Here is a 21,921-nt window from a genome sequence, read left to right on the forward strand (position 1 = left end):
TTGGAGTAAATATTCAGCAGGGTTTTTCTTCTTAAGAAAAATAAGTTGTTATCATTAGTTGTTGTTCAAAGTTTTTTCCCATGGCCCTCTAAAGCAAGGAGAGAGCTTTTTAAATAACATGAGAGTAATTTTTGTGGTCCAGTTATTTTTATTCTGTATTAAAAAATTGAGGAAAATACTATTTTACATGTTTTCTTGGGCTCCAATGCAAGAATCACGGAAGTCTTCTTCAGGGAAGGTTGTACATATTGGCAATGTACAGATAAATGTCTGTTTTAAGTAGATGGTCTTGGTTCTCTTTGTTCCATTTACCACCATGCCCAAAGACGTGGACCACCCTGGGCCTGACTAATGTAAATTCATGGAAATTTTTGGGATTCTAGCTTTCTCAGGCCTCTTTTTTTTTTTTTTTTTTTTTTTTAAGCTTCCAACATATGGCCAAAGTCACATAATTCAATTTTTTTTTTTAATGATGTTTTTGGCAGCTACCATGGCAAGTGGTGCTTTATGCAGTTTAAATACTAATCCCCAGTTTGTTTCCACCTCATACACACTAGTGTTTACTAATTAAACAATGTTACTACCTACTGACTCTTCTCACATCTTTCAAAGTAATTTTTTCTTACATATTTTCAGATATGGAACAGTTTTGATTCTCTCCTGGCCCCCCATTTGATGTCTGGAGAGTTTTTATTGTTTTATCGTCCTGGTGAGATGACTTTGTTCAGAGAAGTTCAGTTTTGTTTAGAATTCTAAAATCTTAGTCCATCAAAGTCCATCAGCTGCCAAGTTCTCAGAATAACTTTCTAGTTGAATTCTGGTTTCTAAGCCACCAGTCCTTCTGGTGATTTTTTACATATGTAGAGTTACTTCAATTCCTGATCTTTAGGACTTAAAGCATATTAATGTGTATTCATGATTTTTCCCTCCCTTCCACTCTCCCCACCCCTTTGAAATTTCAGGAGAACTTGCATGATTCTGTTTGTTCTTTTTGGCTCTTCAGTAGAAGACAGTTGATACAGTATATCATTTGGCTTCCTGGGTTGTATCTTTTCTCAATTTTGGATGTACTTGTAGCAGTGTTGCTTTTTTCACCACTTAGCTGTTTTTTATCTTAGCCTCTGTAATACAAGAGGGAAAGGAACTAACCAGATCTGAAGGTGCTGTTCATGTAACTTTGCATTGAAATTGCGTGTATGTGCCGGGAGAACTGGTTTGGATGAGTTATAATGGGAAATGCTCCAATCTGTCCGCAAAGGTTTGTCAGATTCTAGTAAAATTGATCAGTCTGAGCTAGCGTGCCTCAAGGAATTGCTCCTCAAAGCAAACTTGAAATAAGGGTCCTCCACCGAGCAGTGAAAACTGTTGTCCTAAGCTATCGTGAGTCCAAGTGTCTTGAAGAGGTGGTCTTCTAAATAATGCTGTCACTGATGATTCTCTGACGTTTACTAGTAATGAGTTCTGGTTTTTCACATCAGTTACATGCATCGCTTGTGAAGACAGCATTGAATAAACTTTAAAAGGAAATGGTAATTGTGTTGCAGGTGTTACCTGTAAATGTGTGTATGTATTAATATGTATGTATGCCAATATGTTCATGCACATCAGTGAAACAAAAAGAACAGTGGTCTGAAATGTTGTAGCTTTTCAGTTTAAGAAACAAAATTTGCAATAACATTCTCCTAGGAGACGAAGATTAAAGTTGTTAGAGATCTGAATCAGCTTTATTGACATTTTGCCTGTGAATATAGCTGCACTGGTTTATGTGTTTTCTTGATAATTTAATAAAGAAAGCATTTGAAATAAGAATGGGGGGTGCCTTTTTCAGCTCCCACTGAAAATGTTTCACAGCAAGTTAAATCTTTACTGCAGAAAAAACTAGTCCAAATATTCTTTGATGCTTGAATATACATGTTTAGTAGAAGGGTTTATTAATGGCATATGGTAGGTTATACAGGGAAAATGATCATGCTTGTATGAATAAAAGGTACTTGTTCTGGGTTTCAGAGACCACAAAAAGTATGGGATAAAACAATTCAAGGTATATTCTTCCAAAAGTTTCTGAAAAGCAGGTGGCAGGATTTGCTTTTCTGAAATTGCAAATATTTGCATGATAGACATGCATCCCATTTAGGATTAAGAGCTCAAGTCTGCACCTGTTTCTCATTTTTTGAGGGGCTAAGAGCAGTTTACTCCTGCTCCCAGTGCACAGATGGAATACGTGGTCTCTGTGTGAGTAAATTGGTCATGGTTTTATCTGTAGAAAGTTACATATTTCGTTTCAATACAGTGTATATTAAAATAGTTTCAGAATTCTTTGATTTCTTGAATAAATGAAAGAAATTATGGCTGACACTTGGCCATAATGGTGTTTCTAAAGTAAAATATTTTGGGTAAAATTTTTCATCTGAATTTTGCCAGACATTAAATCCCCTCCCCCTTTATTTGGACAAAAGATGTGAACTTTTGTAGTTTTCTTGGTGCTGTTGCCAAAGACCAGTGATCTGAATAGTGAAAGGAAAATAATTGCTTGCTGCTTCTGAAAGACAGTAATATTCATGTTTTTGCCTTAAAATCTGTAATAGAAAACCTTTAAATATTTGCTTCTCTGTGTAGTGTAATCACAATACATTAGGCAGTTGTACTCTGTGATGACATTCTTTGTAATGATACAGCTTATGTGAAGCATAGCTCTTTTGTTTCACATAGAATTTAACTTAATTATAGTGGGAAGTTATTTAAGGGTGGGACTTGAATGGTAGTTCAGAAGTAATGTGATTTAATTACATTAGTAGTGCTTTTGTGTGTGCACAGGAATTATATCTTACCAAGTATAAGTACTTCAGTTCTGCTGAAATAAAATTTGAAAACAATATACAAGCATCTAGGCAAAATTACTCCATTTCAACTGCTGAAAATCTGCCCTGTCATTACTAGCTTCATCTGCCTGCATTATTACTCTACATACGCATAATGCACTTATAATACATGGCTTCAAGAAGTTATAAAACATATGTACCTTCGTACAGCAAGAGCTTTGTTTTATCTGAATATAAAAAAAAAAATTATATCGTCTGAAATATAATGATAATGTGGCAGTTCCTAAGGTCTTTTGTCATGGGTATATTTCTCATGTGACTAATTAAAGTTATGAAACGTGTTTATATCAATGGGAAGGTGAACAAAGTTTCTGGAAATATTTTTACATTACTGTGTTCTTTGTCTGGCAGATAATTTAAATTTAATGAGGATGTATGGCACTACTAGGAATGAATTGTGTGCATAAACTAGCATTTTACTTGGAGGCATAAGAAATGAGGAATTCCACTGTGTAGAAAGAATAAATAAAATATTTTTGTAACATTCTGTTGATGGATGAGAATGATTTATTCTGAGCTTTGGTGTTGGATCATCTCTTAGATCTGTATTGTTTCTGACACAGTTCTTACACTTTTCTTCCACAGTATATGAGAGGTTCTTTAAAAAGTCTTTCAGTAATCTTTTTTTTTTTTTTTGCCTTCCTACTTTTTAAGGGCTCTAGACTGAAAGCAGTGTTGGTTTTGGTTCCACAACTGTTACAAAAAAGTTACATTAACATTTAAATTAAAATCTTATCTGAAAAGAAGACATCTTCAGTTAAGCAGAAGTGTAAAATGACCTACCCTAGTCTAGGGGAAGCTCTCACAAAGTCTTGCACAAGTTCTTAAAGACTCAGAAAGCTGGCCAAGAATACGGTTATCTCTTATGTTGTCTAGTAATCTAGGAGTCTTCAACATGAAACAGGGCAAAAAAAGAGCATCCCAAAGTGCTTTTGGTTGTGCTAGAAGACAACTGACCACAGTTTGATGCACAAATATGCAAGGAAAATAGTTGTTATGCACAGAAGTCATGATTTAACAATAGTTCAGCACAGGAATCTTCATCTAAGGAGTTAAAAAGAAAATAATTTTTATGGGAATCTCATTCTATGTATGGCAGGTAATCCAAAGGTTCTTGACAAAAAAAAGCTAATACAGCCTCTGATTGTAGTTTATTCAACTAATAAGAAGTTGTAGTTGACCTTTCCTAGTGATTGTGAGGGTAGCAGTGAAGGGTTATGAAATTGAAGATGAATAGCCTAAGTTTGACACAGAAAAAAAGAGGGAGCCAATTAAAAGACAAGGGGAAAATGGTGGCCTGGGTAGTGTTCATAAGGATTCTGAGTATTCATAGAGCAAAATTGCATTTGTTAAAATTAGAGTAGTGTTGCAAAAAAATCAAAGGGCAGGATGGAAAGTGAGTAGGTGAGGTTTTTCAGCAGTATGGAGAATAACAAAGAATTTTCCTTGTGTGTCTGTATTGCCTTGATAGTTTAGTGGTGGATTAACTTAGTCTCTCTGACTTTACACTGAAATTGTGGAGAAGTCCTCACTCTCAGAATAAGGAGGAATTAAATTTGTACTTCCTTACTAACTCTAAGCAGTTTACTGCTGCCTCTCAGCCCTGAAATTTTGCTCTTTCATTATTTCCAGAGTATCATCTTGGCAGTTTTGTCCACTGCCTGCCAGACTTTATGATGCCAGGGAGACCTCACTCTCCTCTGGCATGTGTGTAGAGGAAGGCTACCCTCAATCTGTTCAGAGCTGATGTTGGAAAAGAGAAGAGAGAAAATTAAAGGGTTTAGCTATGTAAGTAACTTGTTAGCAGGACCTTAGTTGTACTGTAATGCTAGGCTAGTGAATAATGGAGCACAGAGCATCTAAATCTTTGGGTAAGGATCCTGGAAGACTTACAGTCAGAATGTGAGATTATGGAAGAAGGTTCAAGCTACGGGTGATGTTTAAGTTAAAGACCTGAATGACAGAATGAGATTTCTAGTTTGGGTGGAAGGAGACAATTCTAGATGGAACGGTTTGATCTGCGAAGGTGATAATTGAATTTGGAGGTTAAGATGTGAAAGGAAAAGGAAGAAAACCACTTACAAAACCCTGAGGAATCTGCATGGAAAATGGAGCAGAGAATGAGGAGAATCTACTTAGAAGAAATGCTGAAGGGGTGATTTGATAAGAAGTGGATATCATGGAAACTGATGAAAGATCAGGTTTTATGAAGAAGTAAACTGTGTTTTACAGTGGAAAGGGTCAAGGAGGTTGAAGATAGAATATTGGTTCCGCTGTGTGTCTAAGAACTTATTAGAAATTTTGGCAAGAACATTTTTCATTGTTAAAGACAATTTTTTTAAAAGGATGAAATGAACAGAGAGTAACTTCAGGCAACAGTTGTAAATAGTGCATTCTTTGAACTTGGCAATGAAAAGACAAGTACAATGATAGTCCTACAGATGCATGAGGCACAAATGTTCTAGTATCATTTTATTTTCCTATACCTTACAATATACAAACCTTTAATTAAAAAAATTAATGTGCTAATGAAGTTGCTCTATTCAGTTTCAGGGCTGATTGTTTTGGTTAGTAACATAATCTGTGTTCAAATGGAAGAACAGGCATGAGATTACATAAAAATTAGTTATTCCATATGTGCCTAATAAAAAGATTTCAATGTATATGCAGACAGTTGCCATAGGGAATTTTGGTAAATTATAATTTAAATAATTACGAACTTTCCCTTATAGCAGAGAGAAACTAGTTGCTTTAAAGAATATATACCAGATATATGTATGTACAGCAGGTTTTGTTCGTTACTTTATTGTTTCTAAATTATGTTAAAGCGAAAGCAACTGTGGATAAGAATTTAATAGTTCAGCCTGAAAAATACATTTAAAATGCCCTTAAATATCTCGATTGTGCGTGCAACTGTTAATAGCAATTCTTTAGTAGTTAAGATGAGAAATTGATGTATTTTTATTGTAAGGTATTTTCAAAATTGCTTGGAGAAATAATAGCATTAAGAAAAGAAGATCTGCCAAGAATTGATGTTAAATATCCATTGTTTCCTGGCTATGTTTTGCACATTTGTTTGTTATGGCATGTACCTGTTGTTCTAACATTGTTTTAATGCGCTGTATGTAAAATTCATGTGCAATATATTAAACCTGAAGGAGGAAGCTTGTTAGCCAAAAGATAATTTGGCAAATATCTTTTTGCAGGTACCTTTTGATATATAATCCTACAGAACAAGAGCGATTTTCAGTCGTTTCAGTCAATGTCAATTCACCCAGAGTTAAATTATTATCTCCTTTGGGAAAACCTGTTCTTATCCAGATTAGTGCTGTTTGGGATGGAGCAACTACAGTATCACATGAAGCGTATCAGGTATGCTATTTTAAGTAAAAAGCATTAAAGTATTTTTGGGGGCAGATATTGTAGCTTCACAGTTGAAGAAAATGGAAAGCATTCTTGAAATACTGGCAATTCTGTATTTGCAAATAATGCCATTAATTCATTTTAAGGAAGAGAAGAAACATATATATTTAGTATTAATGTTTCTTAAACTGATAAGTTATTAAACTTTTGTGATATGGTGGATTACATTTAAAGGGTCAGTTTCAGCTGCATGAACAGAAAATACTGGATGTGTGTCTTTTCCCTCAACTTTCTAAAGCTGTTTTTTCCTTCAAGTGGTAGTTAACTACACTCTGTCTGTGCTCAAGCACTCCAGCTGGAAGGTTTTGTAAGTGCAATGGCTTAAGCAGTTAGATTCTGATTTTGATTTTTTTGTCTTCCAGATACAGAGGCTGGATAGTAATCTCCATTATTCTTGTACTCAAGCTAGACAGATGACTTTGAGTCTGCCTCTTAGTTTTGGTTTTAAACAAAGGTTCTGAGAATTTTTGAATCGTTCATCATTATAGAAGATTGTCCTCAATCTTGACGCATCAGAAACTGTATTTTGTTAAATGCATACTGATATAATAGTATTGTATTACTTTCAGGCTTACATTCTTAGTCTGATTCCTTTTGACTAGGGAGCCAAGTTGAACTTGTTTCAGGATAATATTCCTGTGAAGATAATTCAATAAGTGTGTCTCAGTTGTCCTCCAAAGGGATAATTATTGATAATTGTTGTGTGTTAAATTGGGTAAGCAGCTCAGCCCCATACAGCCACTCACTCATTGCCCCCAGTGGTATGGGGGGGGGAATTGGAAAGGTAACAGTGAGAAAACTTGTGGGTTGAGATAGACAGTTTAATAGGTAAAGCAAAGGCTGTGTATGTGAGCAAAGCAAAACAAGGAATTAATTCGCTACTTCCCATTGGCACACAGATGTTCAGCCATCTCCAGGAAAGCAGGGCTCCATCCTGCATAACGGTTACTTGGGAAGACAAAAACCATCACTCTAAACGTCCCCCACTTCCTTCTTCTTCCCCCAGCTTTATATGCTGAGCATGACACCATATGTTCTGGAATATCCTTTTGGGCAGTTGGGGTCAGCTGTCCCAGCTGTGTCTGTCCCCCTTCCCAACCTCTTGTGCACCCTGTCCTGGTTTCAGCTGGGATAGAGTTAACCGTCTTCCTAGTAGCTGGTACAGTGCTATGTTTTGAGTTCAGTATGTGAAAAATGTTGATAACACTGATGTTTTCAGTTGTTGCTAAGTAGTGTTTAGACTAATGTCAAGGATTTTTTCAGCTTCTTATGCCCAGCCAACGAGAAAGCTGGAGGGGCACAAGAAGTTGGCACAGGACACAGCCAGGGCACCTGACCCAAACTGGCCAACGGGGTATTCCATACCATGGGATGTCACATCTAGTATAGGAACTGGGGGGAGTGGGGGCAGGGAATCGCTGCTGGGGGACTAGCTGGGTGTCGGTCGGCAGGTGGTGAGCAATTGCACTGCGCATCATTTGTGCATTCCAATCCTTTTATTATTGCTGTTGTCATTTTATTAGTGTTATCATTATCATTATTAGTTTCTTCTTTTCTGTTCTATTAAACCGTTCTTATCTCAACCCACGGGTTTTGCTTCTTTTCCCGATTTTCTCCCCCATCCCACTGGGGGGGGGGGGGAAGTGAGTGAGCGGCTGCGTGGTGCTTAGTTGCTGGCTGGGGTTAAACCACGACACACACCCAGCCTACTTGCTGGTGGGGCAACATGAGAAGCAGAGAAGGCCCTGATGCTGTGTAAGAAGTGCTGAGTGGTAGCTAAAACATCCCTGTGTTCACAATGTTGTTGATATCAAAATATTGCACCATATGAGCTACTATGAAGAAATTTAACTCTATCCCAGCCAAAACCAGTATGATAATTAACACTGTTAATTGCCTGAAGAAGAAGAAGAAGAAGAAGAAGAAATAAAATTACATATCTGTACCTCAAATTCTAAGCAAATTGCTTTGGAGATCTACCTTGTATATTACTGTTATGTGCAGATTACTTTATAGCTCCTGAATATCCAGAGACTAAAAATGAGACAGTTGGCTTATATTTTGCTATTTAAATCTGTGGATTTTTAAATGCAGCTTAAGTGGTAAGTAGGGTGTGTGCACACTTGATGTTCTACACATGCATCTTTAATGCACAGCAAACAGCTGAGAACTGCACATCACAGCTAACATTTTTTAACAAGATACAAAATCATTATTGCATTAATAACATCTCGATGCTAAGCAAATTAGCGATGCAGACATTTTTGTTTGCTAATTCTTCTTAACGTGCTTCAGCTATTAGTTTTGGAATGTCATTTGTAATTTCATATCCATTTATGGAATATGGGAAAAATTCAGCCATCTTAAAATACTGAAGCAAAGTGAGTTAGTCTGAGCATAAATTTAGCATAACAAGTTAATACTTCAATATTTTTAATAATGGCTTCTTCTTTGCTCCCAACAGATCTCTTTCATGGCACATCTACCACCTCTGGGGATTGGAGTTTACCAGCTTTTGGAGGTTCAAAGTTCAGAAGCAGTTTTAGCAGACTATAATATATACGTGAGGAATAGTAGGCAGGAGAAGCCAGACAAACTTTTCAAGATAAAAGAGATGCAACATTCTGTGGATAATATAATATTAGAAAATTCTTACATGAAACTGTGGTTTTCTGGAATGTCTGGATTACTGGAGGTGTGTTGCATAATATTTTGAAACACTATGTTTTACTTTTTTAAGAACTTCTGTCATTATTCATGGAAACCTAAATGTGTCGACTATTTCAAACATGATTCTCTGTCCTTAGAAAATAAATACCAAAGAAGATGGTAAAAATCATCAAATGAAGGTGGAGTTTGCTTGGTATGGAACTACAAGTAACCGGGATAAAAGTGGAGCTTATCTCTTCTTACCAGATGGAGATGCCAAGGTAAATCTTCGTTTGCAGAGAGATTCTAATCATGAAGTAACTTGAAGCATTCTGCAAATACAGATTAGAAGAGCTCGTTTTCCCCAGCACTGAAATTCAGCTGTGTGGCTATAAATAGAGAGATCAGTTATTGAAATGATTGGCAGAGCTTCATACTTCGTAACCCTAGATTTGGGTAGAAACATGTCATTAATTTGAAAGTGTAAAAATATACAGAATATTTATGGTTCACCAAAAAATTTACGTAAGATGCTACCCTTGCAAGAAATCCAGCAAGACGTGACCATTCACTATCTATAAATTAAGTTCACTTTCACTTCCTGTGGTGAAAATGTATAGAACATACTGATTAATTTCTGCATTTCTTCAGTTTTCTGATTCTTAAGATTTCTTTATTGTGAATGAGGAGTTTCCAGTTCAGAGTGTAGTACTTTTTTAGCTGATACTAGCATATGTAGTTTAATATAGTAGTTAAGATACTAGGTCCCAATTGATGAATGTAAAGACGGAGCAACTGTTCTGATTTAGTTGTCTAGTGTTATCAGTATTTTTATCTCAGTAATTATTGGAGAGAAACAGCATACTTCTATTAGTTTTCAAATTGGAAATTCAGAAGTGACAGTGTTCTTGCACTAATTACCATACGGAATCTACTGTACCACTTTTGGAACTGGAAAGAGGATATTTCAGAAAGCATATGATGAAATAATGAGCACTTTTAAGAAGCTAGGTAGTTTGCAGTGTACTTCTTCTGCCCAGTTTCTCCTGGGGAAACTTTAGTTGCATGCATAAGGCAAATTGGGATTTGCTTCAGGAAATAAGCAAGGGTAATTACTCTGGTTTTGGGTGGGGGTTTTTTGGTATATGTGTAAATCAGTCAGGAAGTGGACAGAACAGTTTCCTTTGCTTTTAGCAGTTTCTCCTAGAAGCACATGTTTTGAGGTCTGTGAGTCGGCAGTTTTAAACCATTTAGTGTATTTAGTCCCATAATTGTTTGTATCCGTTATGTTCAACAGGGTTCACTTATTCTTAATTTTTAAATGTCAGTGGTTTTGATCTGTGAATACGTGAACAATATCACTTACAATTTTTAATTTTTACCTTTCATCAGCTGCATGGTCACACTTACTTTAGATGCTACTTTGTCTTCTGCTTATAAAAACAATCACTAAATCTAACAGTTATATAATTTTAACTACACTTTTTAATTATTTGCTTTATAAAAATAATCTGGACAAATACAGATAGCAAAGTGCTATGGTTTGAACAGAAAAAGTCTGTCACATGCCTGCAAGCACAGTTAGAAAATAAGGTACATATTGAACTTCTATGAAAAATGAAATTAAAGTATGTTTTTAGTTAACAATAAAAATGGTGATGTGGTCAGCTTTTGTAACTTTTTATTCAATAAAAATGAAATCATGATACTTCTAAAAATTCTGCTTCATTAATATATCATAAGGCTCATTTGGCTTGCGTTTTAGTAACATTAATTAGGTTGTCCCACTGGCAATAACAATGTAATTTTATAGTAGTTTCTAAAATAATTTCAACTAATTATTTCTGTCTTAAAAGAAATGCCATCTGTTCGGGGTTCTCAGTGTGAGGTGGATTGACAAACGTTTTCTGTGTCCTTGTGTGGAGTGGCAATAGGATAGATTACAGGCAGTTTTCTTGATTTTTGGCTAAGGTTTTATCTCCTATCCCCCTCACCCTATGTATTACTGCAAAATTTACAAAGAATAATTGCCTTTGATGTTGGGTCATTTTCCTCTGGTGTAAGTACAGTTACATGTTTTCTTTACCTTTGTTAACTGGTTGTCTTGTCACCTGATAAGTCTTTTGGTTCCTTTCTTTTCAGTTCTGCAATACTCAGAAATTATTTTTCTTCATCTAGTTTAATTGTCTGTCTTACTGTAGTACTTAGATAGCCTTTTTGGTCTTGGGTTCTTCCGCCAGTTTAATTTTGGAAACTTGGTGCTGTAACATGCTAGGTTTGCAGGCCATGACTTACAGCCCTCTCAGTTTAGAACACTTGACACATACAGTGCAGCTCTGGTCATCAGTAGACTGTGATGAGTGGATGTCATGTTTTCTGCAGATGATGGTCTGTGTACTAGAATGTACATGGATCTGAATCTTTCAAGAGGTTCCTTGGATTAAACATTCTGATGGCTGATCTAAAACTAGCCTGGAGTACTGCAAAGAATGAATTCTTGCTAAGAAATGGTAAGCCTCTAGTACCAACACCAAGTTGGACATCAGCAGAGACCTGGGTTAATAACAGTGATTTACACACTATTAAATAGAAGGGTGCACTGAACACCAATAACGCTTTATCACTGCTCTGGAAAGAATAGCTGGACTTAAGGCTCTGTGACACAGTGGCAAACGTTGCCATGGTGCAGCTAGACAGCTCCCAGTAAGAACAGTCTCTGGGGTAGTGGCATAGGGTCTTGACCATGGATGATTCTGTCCTTACTGTCTCTGAAGTGTGAAAGTTGTTCAGTGGCAGCCTCAGGTCAGGACACCAGTGCGAAGTCCAGGACAATGACAGAGAGCAGAGGCTCCATAATGCAGCTCTGGAGATAAGGCAGTGCTCCTGCCATGTCTTTGTATTTTCTGCAAAATAGAACAAAAGCAAGGTACCAGGGAAAAGGCAGTATCTTTATTTTTTAAAATATAGTGCTTCTTAACTGATTGACAGTGTTATCAGGGTTTGGAAGGAAGGTACTTCCTTGGACCTCACAACAAATATAAACAAAAGCATCCTGCCTGTGAAGGGAAAGCATGTTTCTATCTCTTGTGATTTTGTAAAGGATGGCCAACTCTATAAATCTCTTAGATCTGGGGGAAAAAAATCAGTATTCGATAAACTCTGAAAGAGTAAAATATCTCTATTTTCTTCTTTGTTTTCAAGATCAGTCAATAAGCGATGACCAACTTACTAGCCATGTTTGGTATCAATAGGGAATAGAATAAAAGAAAAGCAGGTTTTTTTCTGAAGAGTCAGATGCTAAGTGTTTGTGGGATCGATGTGAGTGGTTCATTTCCTTGTTTTACAAATCGTTTTTTCAGAATCAAAGTGGACTTTCTTGGTAGACCCAAACTGGGAAATTGTGATTCTCCCTCAGGCAGCTTGTGTCTATGCATGCATTTGTATTAGTTGCTGTAGGTACTTATGTACTAACAGAATATATAAGAAAACAGATTTATTATTTTTATCTGGCAGGATCTTTAGTGCCAGAGCTTTTCTCCCTTTTTTTCCTCTTCACACTTTGTTGCCATGGTTGGACTTCTTTTACTGATCTCTTACTTGTATTGCTGCAGCTGCTGCTACTAGCTTCAAGAAATTTTTTTCATGGCAGGTCCTTTTTTAATCTATCAGGATTACCTGTTGCATCTACTTCTCAGAGAAGAACACATATCTGAGTTATTTAAATGCTTTGCCTTCAAACCTAAGGAAAAGATAATGGTATCTTTCCACATTTTCATAAGTGAGATTGGGATGTTCTGCTGCCCAAAAGGAGAGACACTATCCATTTAGAGTATCCTGCTGTATCCATCTTCAGATCTTCCCTCTCAGAAGGGCAGAGGATCCTCATTCAAGCACAGTATCCTTAGTTGTAATGATTCTCCTGTTTTTGCATGGCTGATAATGGGAAAAGACAAGTACGCAGGCACCGTTACCTGGAGGGTGCTCACATTACTCAAGAATTGGCTGCCTTTGAAGTGTCTGTTCTTTCCTGAGTGGTATGTATTTTCCTCAAGCATCTTATCTATCATCTAAAAATCTGCCCCACATATTGGTGGGGTTTTTCTGGAGACAAAAGTATGAAGATGACAACTGTCTCTCTTCTGCCATGTAACTCTTAAAAAACAGTTCTCAAGAGCTCCTAGTATTTGATTTTTATCCACCTCCCACTCCACCCCCAAGCCCAGTCTAATCTCAGACCCTGCCAAATGAAGGGTAATCTGCTGTTGAGAAGCAATTTTTCTTGAAGGCTTTGTCTTGAGTTCTTTTTTAAAACCTTGGGCATATCAAGAGCAATTCAGTCTGCCTTAGAAAACTTTCCTTTGGGTGTTGTTTATTTGACTTCCACACCAACAGTGTGCTACACTGCCAGAAATTTCTGGGCCACACTAAGATGGTTAGTAGTGCTTCACTTGACTACAAGGGGAAAGGCTTACTGCTCATGCTTCATGCCTTCAGGCTGCAATATGCCATGCCAGCTTCTGTGCAAGCCAGTAAACGTTTAAGCGAGGGCATCTCTCCAATTATCTCCACCCTTTGGCACCCAGTTTGATGCCAAGTATTTTAAGATAACCTAGGGAGCTATGGGATATTATTTTGCTCCAAATATTCTCCCTTAAAATTTTTAGCTCGCTTCCTCCCACCATTCCTTTAAGGGGAGGTTTTGATATTTCTCTTGAATATAAGTACTATAAAATGGTTTCTGGACCCTTTGACCCATAGTGCTGTTACCCTGTTTCTGAAAATACTGCTTTCCAGGCTCAACAGAACCTGCCACAGTAGGCTGCTGAATCTCGTACAATGGAACTCATGCCAGTGGAGCTGAGGGGAACAGATTTTACAGTGTCTATTCATTTTAACTGTTTAGGAAGTGGAGTCTTGAGACTACCACTGGATATGAGACCCAGATATTTTTATTCCTAATTTAAGGCCTGAGTAATTATAGAATCCTTCATGCTGGAAGGTCATTTAGTCCAAGCTCCCACTCAAAGCAGAGTAAATACTGAATTCAGACCAGGACTTTATCCAGTCAGTTTGGCAAATAACTCTATCATTGCTTGTTCCTTCCACTTCAGAAAGGAAAGTTGTTTGTGTCTGAGTAGTAAGAGGCCTATTTCTGCATCTTGGACTTTCATATCAAAATTATCTTTATGTTTCAGATCCAGGACCAGGATCATTTCACAGGCCTCTGTGCATCTCACCAAGGATCTTTACAATGATACTAGAATAATTACACATTCAATGCATAAAGATCTTTTCCTGCTTAAAAGCCTGATTCACTGACATGTTTCCAGTGTGGCAAACCTGGTCAATTATCTCTTTATAGGTTCTGAACTCAGTGTGTCTCCAGATGACTATCAAGAAATCACTTTCTAGGATTAGTGCTTTTCTAGGCATTAAATATGAATTGGGAGGCTTCCCTGTTCATTCAGTACCATGTTTTTTCTTGATTTTTGCTGTTTGCCCAACAATCAGGAAGCAACAGGTGTCCTTGAGAACTTGAGTATACATCATGTCTCCACTCTTTGTATCAGAAAGAACTTGTCTAACCCCCAGAACTATATGATAGCATGTGCCTTTGTAACTCTTCTTCCACATTTATACTTTTTTCCCTGCACTATGTCTGAATTAGAGGCTTGCAAACTGGTTTTGATACATTTCTCTCAATGCATGTGCTAGTGGAATCAAATTATGATTTTTAAAAATTCATTAGTTTCAGACAATACCTGCAAAATGACATTTAATTCCTTTTCTTTTGTATCACCTCATCTTTCTGTATACTTGAGAATGATAAGTATGGTTGCATTTATCGTCAGCTGGGGAGCTGATCTGGCTACATGCGCAGCTTGGAGACTCTGGTTTGTGAACTTAGTGTTTGTGGAAATATCTGAGAGTCTGAGAGCTGTTAAACACGTCTCATTTCAGCTTTCTACTTGTATGGGGAAGCCATATTTTGGTAGTTGTTGTCAATGTCACTATCATGTTTTACGCTAACAAGCTCAATGAAGCAGAGCTTCAAGTATATTTTTTACTTTTGTTTTAAAAAAATTACTTTAGGTAATTTTTTCTTTTTTTTAATAAGTGCACAACCTTTTGCATTCCTTTGTCACTCATCCAGCATCTCTCCATTTTGCTGGTTTGGTCCTGGATAGCTCCAGTGAGAGCCCTGGTGACAGATGTTGTTACAAACAATAGAAATAAGCCCATAAAATAGGTGTTACTTTGCTAGCAGAACGTATTTGGCAGGCTGGTGTTAGTGTGAGTAGTATTCTAAGTAATAATTGGTAAGGATATTTGCTTGTCCTGAAGAAATCAGGTTTCTTAGTTTATTTTCTCAGAGTTCCTTTAGCTGCTGTTTCAGTCCTTCATTCCTGACCTGAGGATCTTCATGTTGCCCTACCCTGTAGGCAGGATTTTGAAGGGTTTGATTATTCCACCTACCTGTCAGTAATCCAGTTCCTCTGTGGGATTTTAATCTAAATGTATACTTCTAGGAGCATGTAGTCACAGGTTAAATGAGTTTGTCTTCTCTACATATGTGTGATAGATAAGCAGGTAGATAGCAATTTCTTCTGCCAGAAGAAAGAGGAAGATTCAGTCTACATTTACGGATCTTGGCAGTTTTTCATGGAAATAAGAGAACCCAAAAGCCAGCTCAAATTCTAGCCTAAGTTCTGGTCTTCAAATTTCCTTATCCCAGCATATTAATTCACCTGGCTTCTGTGCCCTCCTAATACCATACTCCTCCTGTATTTCTCAGGTAGCAAATGGATTTTGCATAATAGGTAACACTTGTCTGTCTTATTGACAAGATGAGACTCCTTGGAAGTATCCCATCATTTTTTTATGTCAACTGTTAAAAAGTCCAAAAGACTCTTTCCTCATTTGGGTTTTTGTACTGATTAACTGGATGAAACATTGTTGTAAGATGATCAGTAGAAAAATCCCTCTTTGCCTAAAACAACCCATCTTACCAAAGTGTAAGCAATTATGATTCCTCTTCCAAACTCTTGTACAAAGTATTACTGTAGTTGATAGCTGCAGCGTTGCCTCTTGGAGCTCTGGCAAAGCTTTAATTAAACAGTGTTCCATCTGAACTTTTAAGAATAAATATGTGAATAGAAAGGCAGGCTTTTAGTCTTTGAAAGTCTCTTTCAGTTTCTTCTTTTACACAATACTACTTAAAATCTTCTCTGTGAATATAGAAACAGTTACATGCTCAAAGAAGAAGATAGGATGGATATGTACCTGTACTTGTTCTTCTCTGACATGTTTTGTCTGTATGTATGTAATCTTGATACCCTCTCTTCCTCAAGATACGTTTGATCTTTGGTTTCCTTGCTTGAGAAGAAAGAGCATGCTTGGTCCTTCTTATGACATTGTTACATACGGGAGGAAGACAGCCACCCTCTAAGCTTTCTGCTTAGATCCCTCTGAATAACATGGTTTTCAAGTATTTTGTTGGGTTTTTTTTGAGTAAAGTCTTTATTGCTGTTGCCCTATAGTAGTAGTTGCATGTGTTGTATTTAATTTTTGGCTTTGTACATGCTTAATATTTAACCCATTTTTACCTTTGTAGCCATCCATGTATTTCTGTATAATGTATACAGTTCAGTTTGGAATCAATTGTTTTAAAAAAAGTTATTGTTTGCTTAGCTGAGACTCAAAATACTGTGACTACATGAAAAAATAATTTTCTTCAACTCCTTGGTTTTACTATGGATATGAGAAATTTTTGCTAGTCTTTGAGAGATGTTAGTAAGAAGCCAGTGTCCCTCTTGAGGTTTCATAATGATTCCCAGCACTACCCTGCATTCCCGGGGGCTCCCCTGGCAACTATGGCTGCTTTTGATGAAGAAAAAGCTTCCTCTTTCAAAAGGATATGCAAACTGACCTACAAGACAGTGTAGAGGCAGCTTTCCTCATGCAGTGTGTACCAATGATGTAGTAAACTGAGCAAACAAAACGGGCAGTTAAACAGTCTGCCACAGATTATGAAACTACAGTATTTGATTACTGGTTAGCAAGCATAATTTTGCAGCAAAAAAGCTCAATCCAGATGTTTGCAATATTAATAATTACTGTGGTTGTCTGTAGGCCTTGTATCCATTAATTCTCATAAAATACCTGTGAGATATGTAATGAGGGTTATCCTAATTTTAGCTAACAGAAAAATGAGGCTCTGAAGAGAAGTGGCTGAATTTCAGACTAGGTGTAATTTTTTAGTTCCCAGTTTTTAGACTAGACTTAGATGTAGAACAGTTTGAAAAAATTATAAGACTATTTAATATTTATTAAATACTTTGATTTATTGACACTACTTTTATGCAAAACTTTCAAAACAATTATTCTAACTTTCTATTTTCTTCCTGTAGCCTTACATTTTTACAGATCCACCTACCATACGAGTTGCTCATGGAAGGATTTTCTCAGAAGTTGTATGTTTTTTCCACCATGTGACACATACCATGCGACTGTATAAAGTCCAGGGTAAGAGTTGTGAAATTCTATCTCTCTCAGCAGTTATTTTTCATCACTACAGCCTTGGATCCTACCTGTCTTTTTAATTTTTAAATGCACTTCTGAACTAGTGCAGAATTCGTCAGACTGAAGTCTTTCCCAGATCCAGTGCACCATGATCCTTTTCTGAGCATCATGCTAGTCATTAAGCTGGCATGCTTAAACTCAATAGATTTGTTGGATATACCTCTCAGTATTAGGAAATTTTATAGTATAAATTACCTGCAAGGGTGTCCTGAACTTTACTGGGTCATCTGAATTCTGTAGGTAGCTATAAATTAAGAAAATGAGAAAAAAAAATTTAGAAATATCTTGGAGATGATGTAAAAAAAAACATAGTTTGTTTCATAGCTTCAAACTTACTGATGGAGGTACAACAATATGTTCTCTGAAGTCACAAAGAATGTAAAGTTCTTTGTTAGTGGCATTAATAGTGAAGCCTGGTTTACTCCAGAACTGTAGGCATGCTTTAGTTACCTTTGAGCCTTCTCTTTATGTCCTTCATCTGCTTGGAAGAGCTTGTGACAGAATCAGCTATGTTTGTTGAGGCACCAGCACTGACCACTGCCTTATTGACTCTTAGGACATAACTTCAAATCAGTTTTGCTTGCTTTTCCTTCAGTAAGGCTTTCATTTTTTGTTTCTCTACTGTTCAACTACTGACTTCCAAGAAAATTCTAGGAAAACAGTAACTTTGGAAACTCTGCATGCTTCCAAACTTGATGATTAAATTGGCCAGTGAAAAATGTAAAAGAGGGAGGAAATCATGGTGCAATTGTTATAAACTTATTTTCAAGTGTATGTTTTTGTCATTAAAGTAGGAAACATACATTTTCAGTTGTTCACCTATTTGGATTTACTCTACTGGAATCTTTCTGAAATACAGAAGCATTGGCTGATACTTTCAACACTTGAAGGAAATTAAACATGTTTTGTATTAGCACTACTTTTACTGTAGGTGTCAAAATTGTCTGTGTGGTTTTAAAAATCTTATTTATCGTATTTTATTATTTTTCTAAACACTTTCAAAAGCAAATAATGGAGCTATAAGGACTTCAAAAGTCTCCCTTGCTTCTTTTCTTATTTCTTTTAGGTTTCAAAAGTAGTACTGCCAGTAATACCTACTTTACAGTCGCACAGAACTGATCTGTTTGGTTTTCAGGGGTTTTTTTAGTTGTAATATGTTTCTCTTTAGAAGAACTAAAATTGATTCAGATGCCTCATTTTTTTATGACAGAATTGTATACTTTGAAGTTGCTAGAGTTTACCCATATGCCATGTACTGGTCAGAGTTCAGTTGCCAGCTCATCTCATACAGTAATTCTAGATCAAACTCTAGATCACATTCCTTATGAATGCAAACCACGATGTTGTATACTAAGTTGTTGTTGAAGACCCTGAGGAAACATGTTTTTATTCAAGATTATATTTTTTTGGTTTTATGTGACCAATATGTAAAATGGACTTAGATGAAAAAAAGGTACCTTGAGGTCAAGATGTACTAGGTTGCCAAAAATGTGAAACAAAAGTTACTTTGCTGTGTGGGTTTCAGTAAACTTCTTGGCAAGGAGGGAACTTATATAAGGAGAATGTTTATTGTTGTGAAGGGGAGGGAAAACTTGAAAAAAGCCTGAAAAGTCTCTATTTTGGTTAGGGTGAGGTTGTTTGGTTTTTTAAAATGGATTTCTTTGTAATATTGCCTTTTCTTTAATTTGTTAGTAACTGTCTACCAGAAGTATTATACTTCCATTACACCATTCACAGAAAATGAGTTGTCACTGAAAATCACTTGCTTGCCAATTCCCAACACTTAAGTTTATCTTTCATTTTGAGTGCACTATCTAGGTTTTTCGTCTTTTGCTTTTTTTTGACCATTTTTATTTCATCACACTATTTCAATACTTACACCATTACCTATCCAGTCACCATGGTGAAGTCCTGTACCACATTCCCAGCTTTTACAAGGAAAAATGATGCAATTATTTTATATATTTTCTTTGTTTACTTTTATGGTGTTTTTTTGTTTTAATTTCTTCATATGAAATGGCCTTTGTCAAAGTTTAAAAATTAATACTTTACATCATTGTTTTGCTGAGGTCTGTTTTCTGGGCTTTGAAAGGGAAGTTATTTATATAGCTTTACTTCAATTAAAAGAAGGTATCTTGAAGTCTTACTAGATATGTACAGTAACAAAGCATGTGGAGAGAAATAAATATGAGTATGTGTATGTATACATTTTCTTCTTAAATAAAGACCTGATACTCCTATTGTAACCTACCTGCTTGCCAGGGGGTGGAAAGCCTGATTGTGTGGCTAATCCAACTGGTGGACAGTACTTCCGAGTCCTACAGCTTCTTCAGCAATTTTGGTAAAACACTGCTTTTTCCACTTTTGGCTTTAGAATTCTGTTGATTTTGAGCAGAAAATACCCTGGCCTGACAATTCTGTTCAGTAATTGACCAATGAGTGATTTTTAACTTCTTCTGCTTCCATTGGCATCTGGTTTTGATATCAGCATGATTTTGTTAATCTTTTTATCAGAAGCTTCTTATATTTCATTATCTTCGTAATTGTATTTTTGTATTAACTCAAATTACACAGTAGAAAAGAGCTGAGAGTAATTCATGGCCTGGTCATCTTAAAATTGTAAACTAAAATATTGCATCCTTGTTCAATGTACTTGTGCTTTAGAGTCCTCCTTAAAATAGTTGGAAAATCTATGACTAAGAGCATCAAAAGTGGAGTTTATAGATCCACTTTTTCCAGACTAGGTCTGGGAAAATAGAATTAATTACCTGAACAGAATGTTTTTCATTTAGCACTGTAGTATAATAGCCATTGGTGAATGTTAACATTTTAACAGTTGCTGGTACTGCTGCAGGTGGCATTCAGATTTTAAAAGATCAGGAAACAAATACAGAGCTTGACATCCACTTCATTCAGGTGACAAAACCACAACCCTGACTACATTTTACATACAAAATAATAGCATAAAAATTGAAGGAGGTGGACACTTTCAGCATTCCATTGTATAAAGGTTCAGAGTGTTTGTTTTAGAATTTGACAAAGTAAAGACCTTCTTAAGGAAACTATTCCAACATGCTCTCAAACTGAACTGCTAAAAAAATTTGAAAGCTGTATGTGCAGAAGGACAAAGAGATTGTGCTAACTCCTGGCCATGTGCTTAGGAATCTAGGAATTTTATTTGAAGATATTTTGTCCTTCTGCAAAAGATTCTGCAGTTCAGGAGCCCAAACTGAGGAGTATGCCTCTGGGTCTTGTGACAACAGTGAACTGTTGGGAAAAAGATTTTTAAATACTGTCTTCAAGATTTGAAGGACTAAGCTGGTTAATCAGTCCCTCACTTTCTGCTGTCTTCTGTTTACAATCTATCAGACAAGCACAATGTACCTTCATCTCACTGCAAAGAGGTATTTCATATCTCTGTTCTGCTTGGCAGAATTCTTTTCACAATTGTTAGTCCTGTTAGACTACAGAAAGGGTAGAAGTGGTCATGCTGAATGATGGTATAATTCCAGTCCAAACTGTGTCTTGAACTGTTTGAAAAGGTCAGGTTATTATTAAAGGTATTTAATTCTCAGTGAGAGGCACTGTAGAAAAAAATCTCACTGAACGTCTGTCTGCATTTTCAGATACTTAATCCTTCTTTTAATAAATAGGCATCTTTCCCCTGTCAACAAAGACTTGTGTCCTGGTTGCAGACATATCAGTGTGTGGTTTCTTAATTCACTGTCCTTAGGGAAGATTCTCCCAATTTTGGTCAAAACAGCTGACTGGTCTTCTGCTTAGTGGAACAGTTGCTGTCAAGAAGCTGGTAACTTCATTCTTGTCTGTGAATGGTGACAGCTCCTTAAGAGTCAAGGGGAGAAGTGAATGGCTAGGTCTTGCTCCAGCGTATTAGCTGCTGCTAAAGACAGCACTTAACAGTTGTGCACTGTTTCCTACTGATTTACCAGAACCTACGTTGGTTCTTATCATGAATTGCTTCTGTTCACTTAAGTGCAGGTTTCAGACTGCCTGCTCAATGAGGACTGAATTACAGGTACCACTGTATCATATGGTACATAATTGAACTGGCTTCAAATATCTGGTTAGATAGAATAGAAAAGGAAAACTAGCAAGGGAAAACCAGATCACTGTGTTCTGGGAGCACAGCCATTCTTATGTATGTGGCAATCGCTTTTAAGAATTGAGAGATTTTAGATGCATCTTTTTCATGTAGGTTTGGAAAGCCAGTCTCTTGAAGTTTCCAACATTGTGGATATTAGAGGAGAATACAATCGTGAGCTTGCGATGAGAATTTCATCTGACATAAACAGTCAAAATAGATTCTATACTGATCTTAATGGATATCAGGTAATTATTGTCTATTAATTATAAAAGCCTGGGGTCT

At 36.5% G+C, this 21,921-nt stretch overlaps 1 protein-coding gene across 2 annotated transcripts in view; it reads left to right on the forward strand.

Annotated features, from left to right (window-relative positions):
- MAN2A1 (mannosidase alpha class 2A member 1) overlaps nucleotides 1-21,921 on the forward strand; it is a 137,801-nt gene that overhangs the window by 80,856 nt on the left and 35,024 nt on the right. For both annotated transcript variants that reach the window (XM_069777163.1, XM_069777164.1), the window contains exons 13-17: nucleotides 6,086-6,251; nucleotides 8,767-8,997; nucleotides 9,110-9,232; nucleotides 17,363-17,477; nucleotides 21,751-21,884. In XM_069777163.1, the coding sequence (XP_069633264.1) occupies nucleotides 6,086-6,251; nucleotides 8,767-8,997; nucleotides 9,110-9,232; nucleotides 17,363-17,477; nucleotides 21,751-21,884 (769 nt within the window). The remainder of the gene's footprint in view (nucleotides 1-6,085; nucleotides 6,252-8,766; nucleotides 8,998-9,109; nucleotides 9,233-17,362; nucleotides 17,478-21,750; nucleotides 21,885-21,921) is intronic.

Source organism: Haliaeetus albicilla, chromosome Z, assembly GCF_947461875.1.
Source record: "Haliaeetus albicilla chromosome Z, bHalAlb1.1, whole genome shotgun sequence".
In the NCBI taxonomy this organism is placed as follows: domain Eukaryota; kingdom Metazoa; phylum Chordata; class Aves; order Accipitriformes; family Accipitridae; genus Haliaeetus; species Haliaeetus albicilla.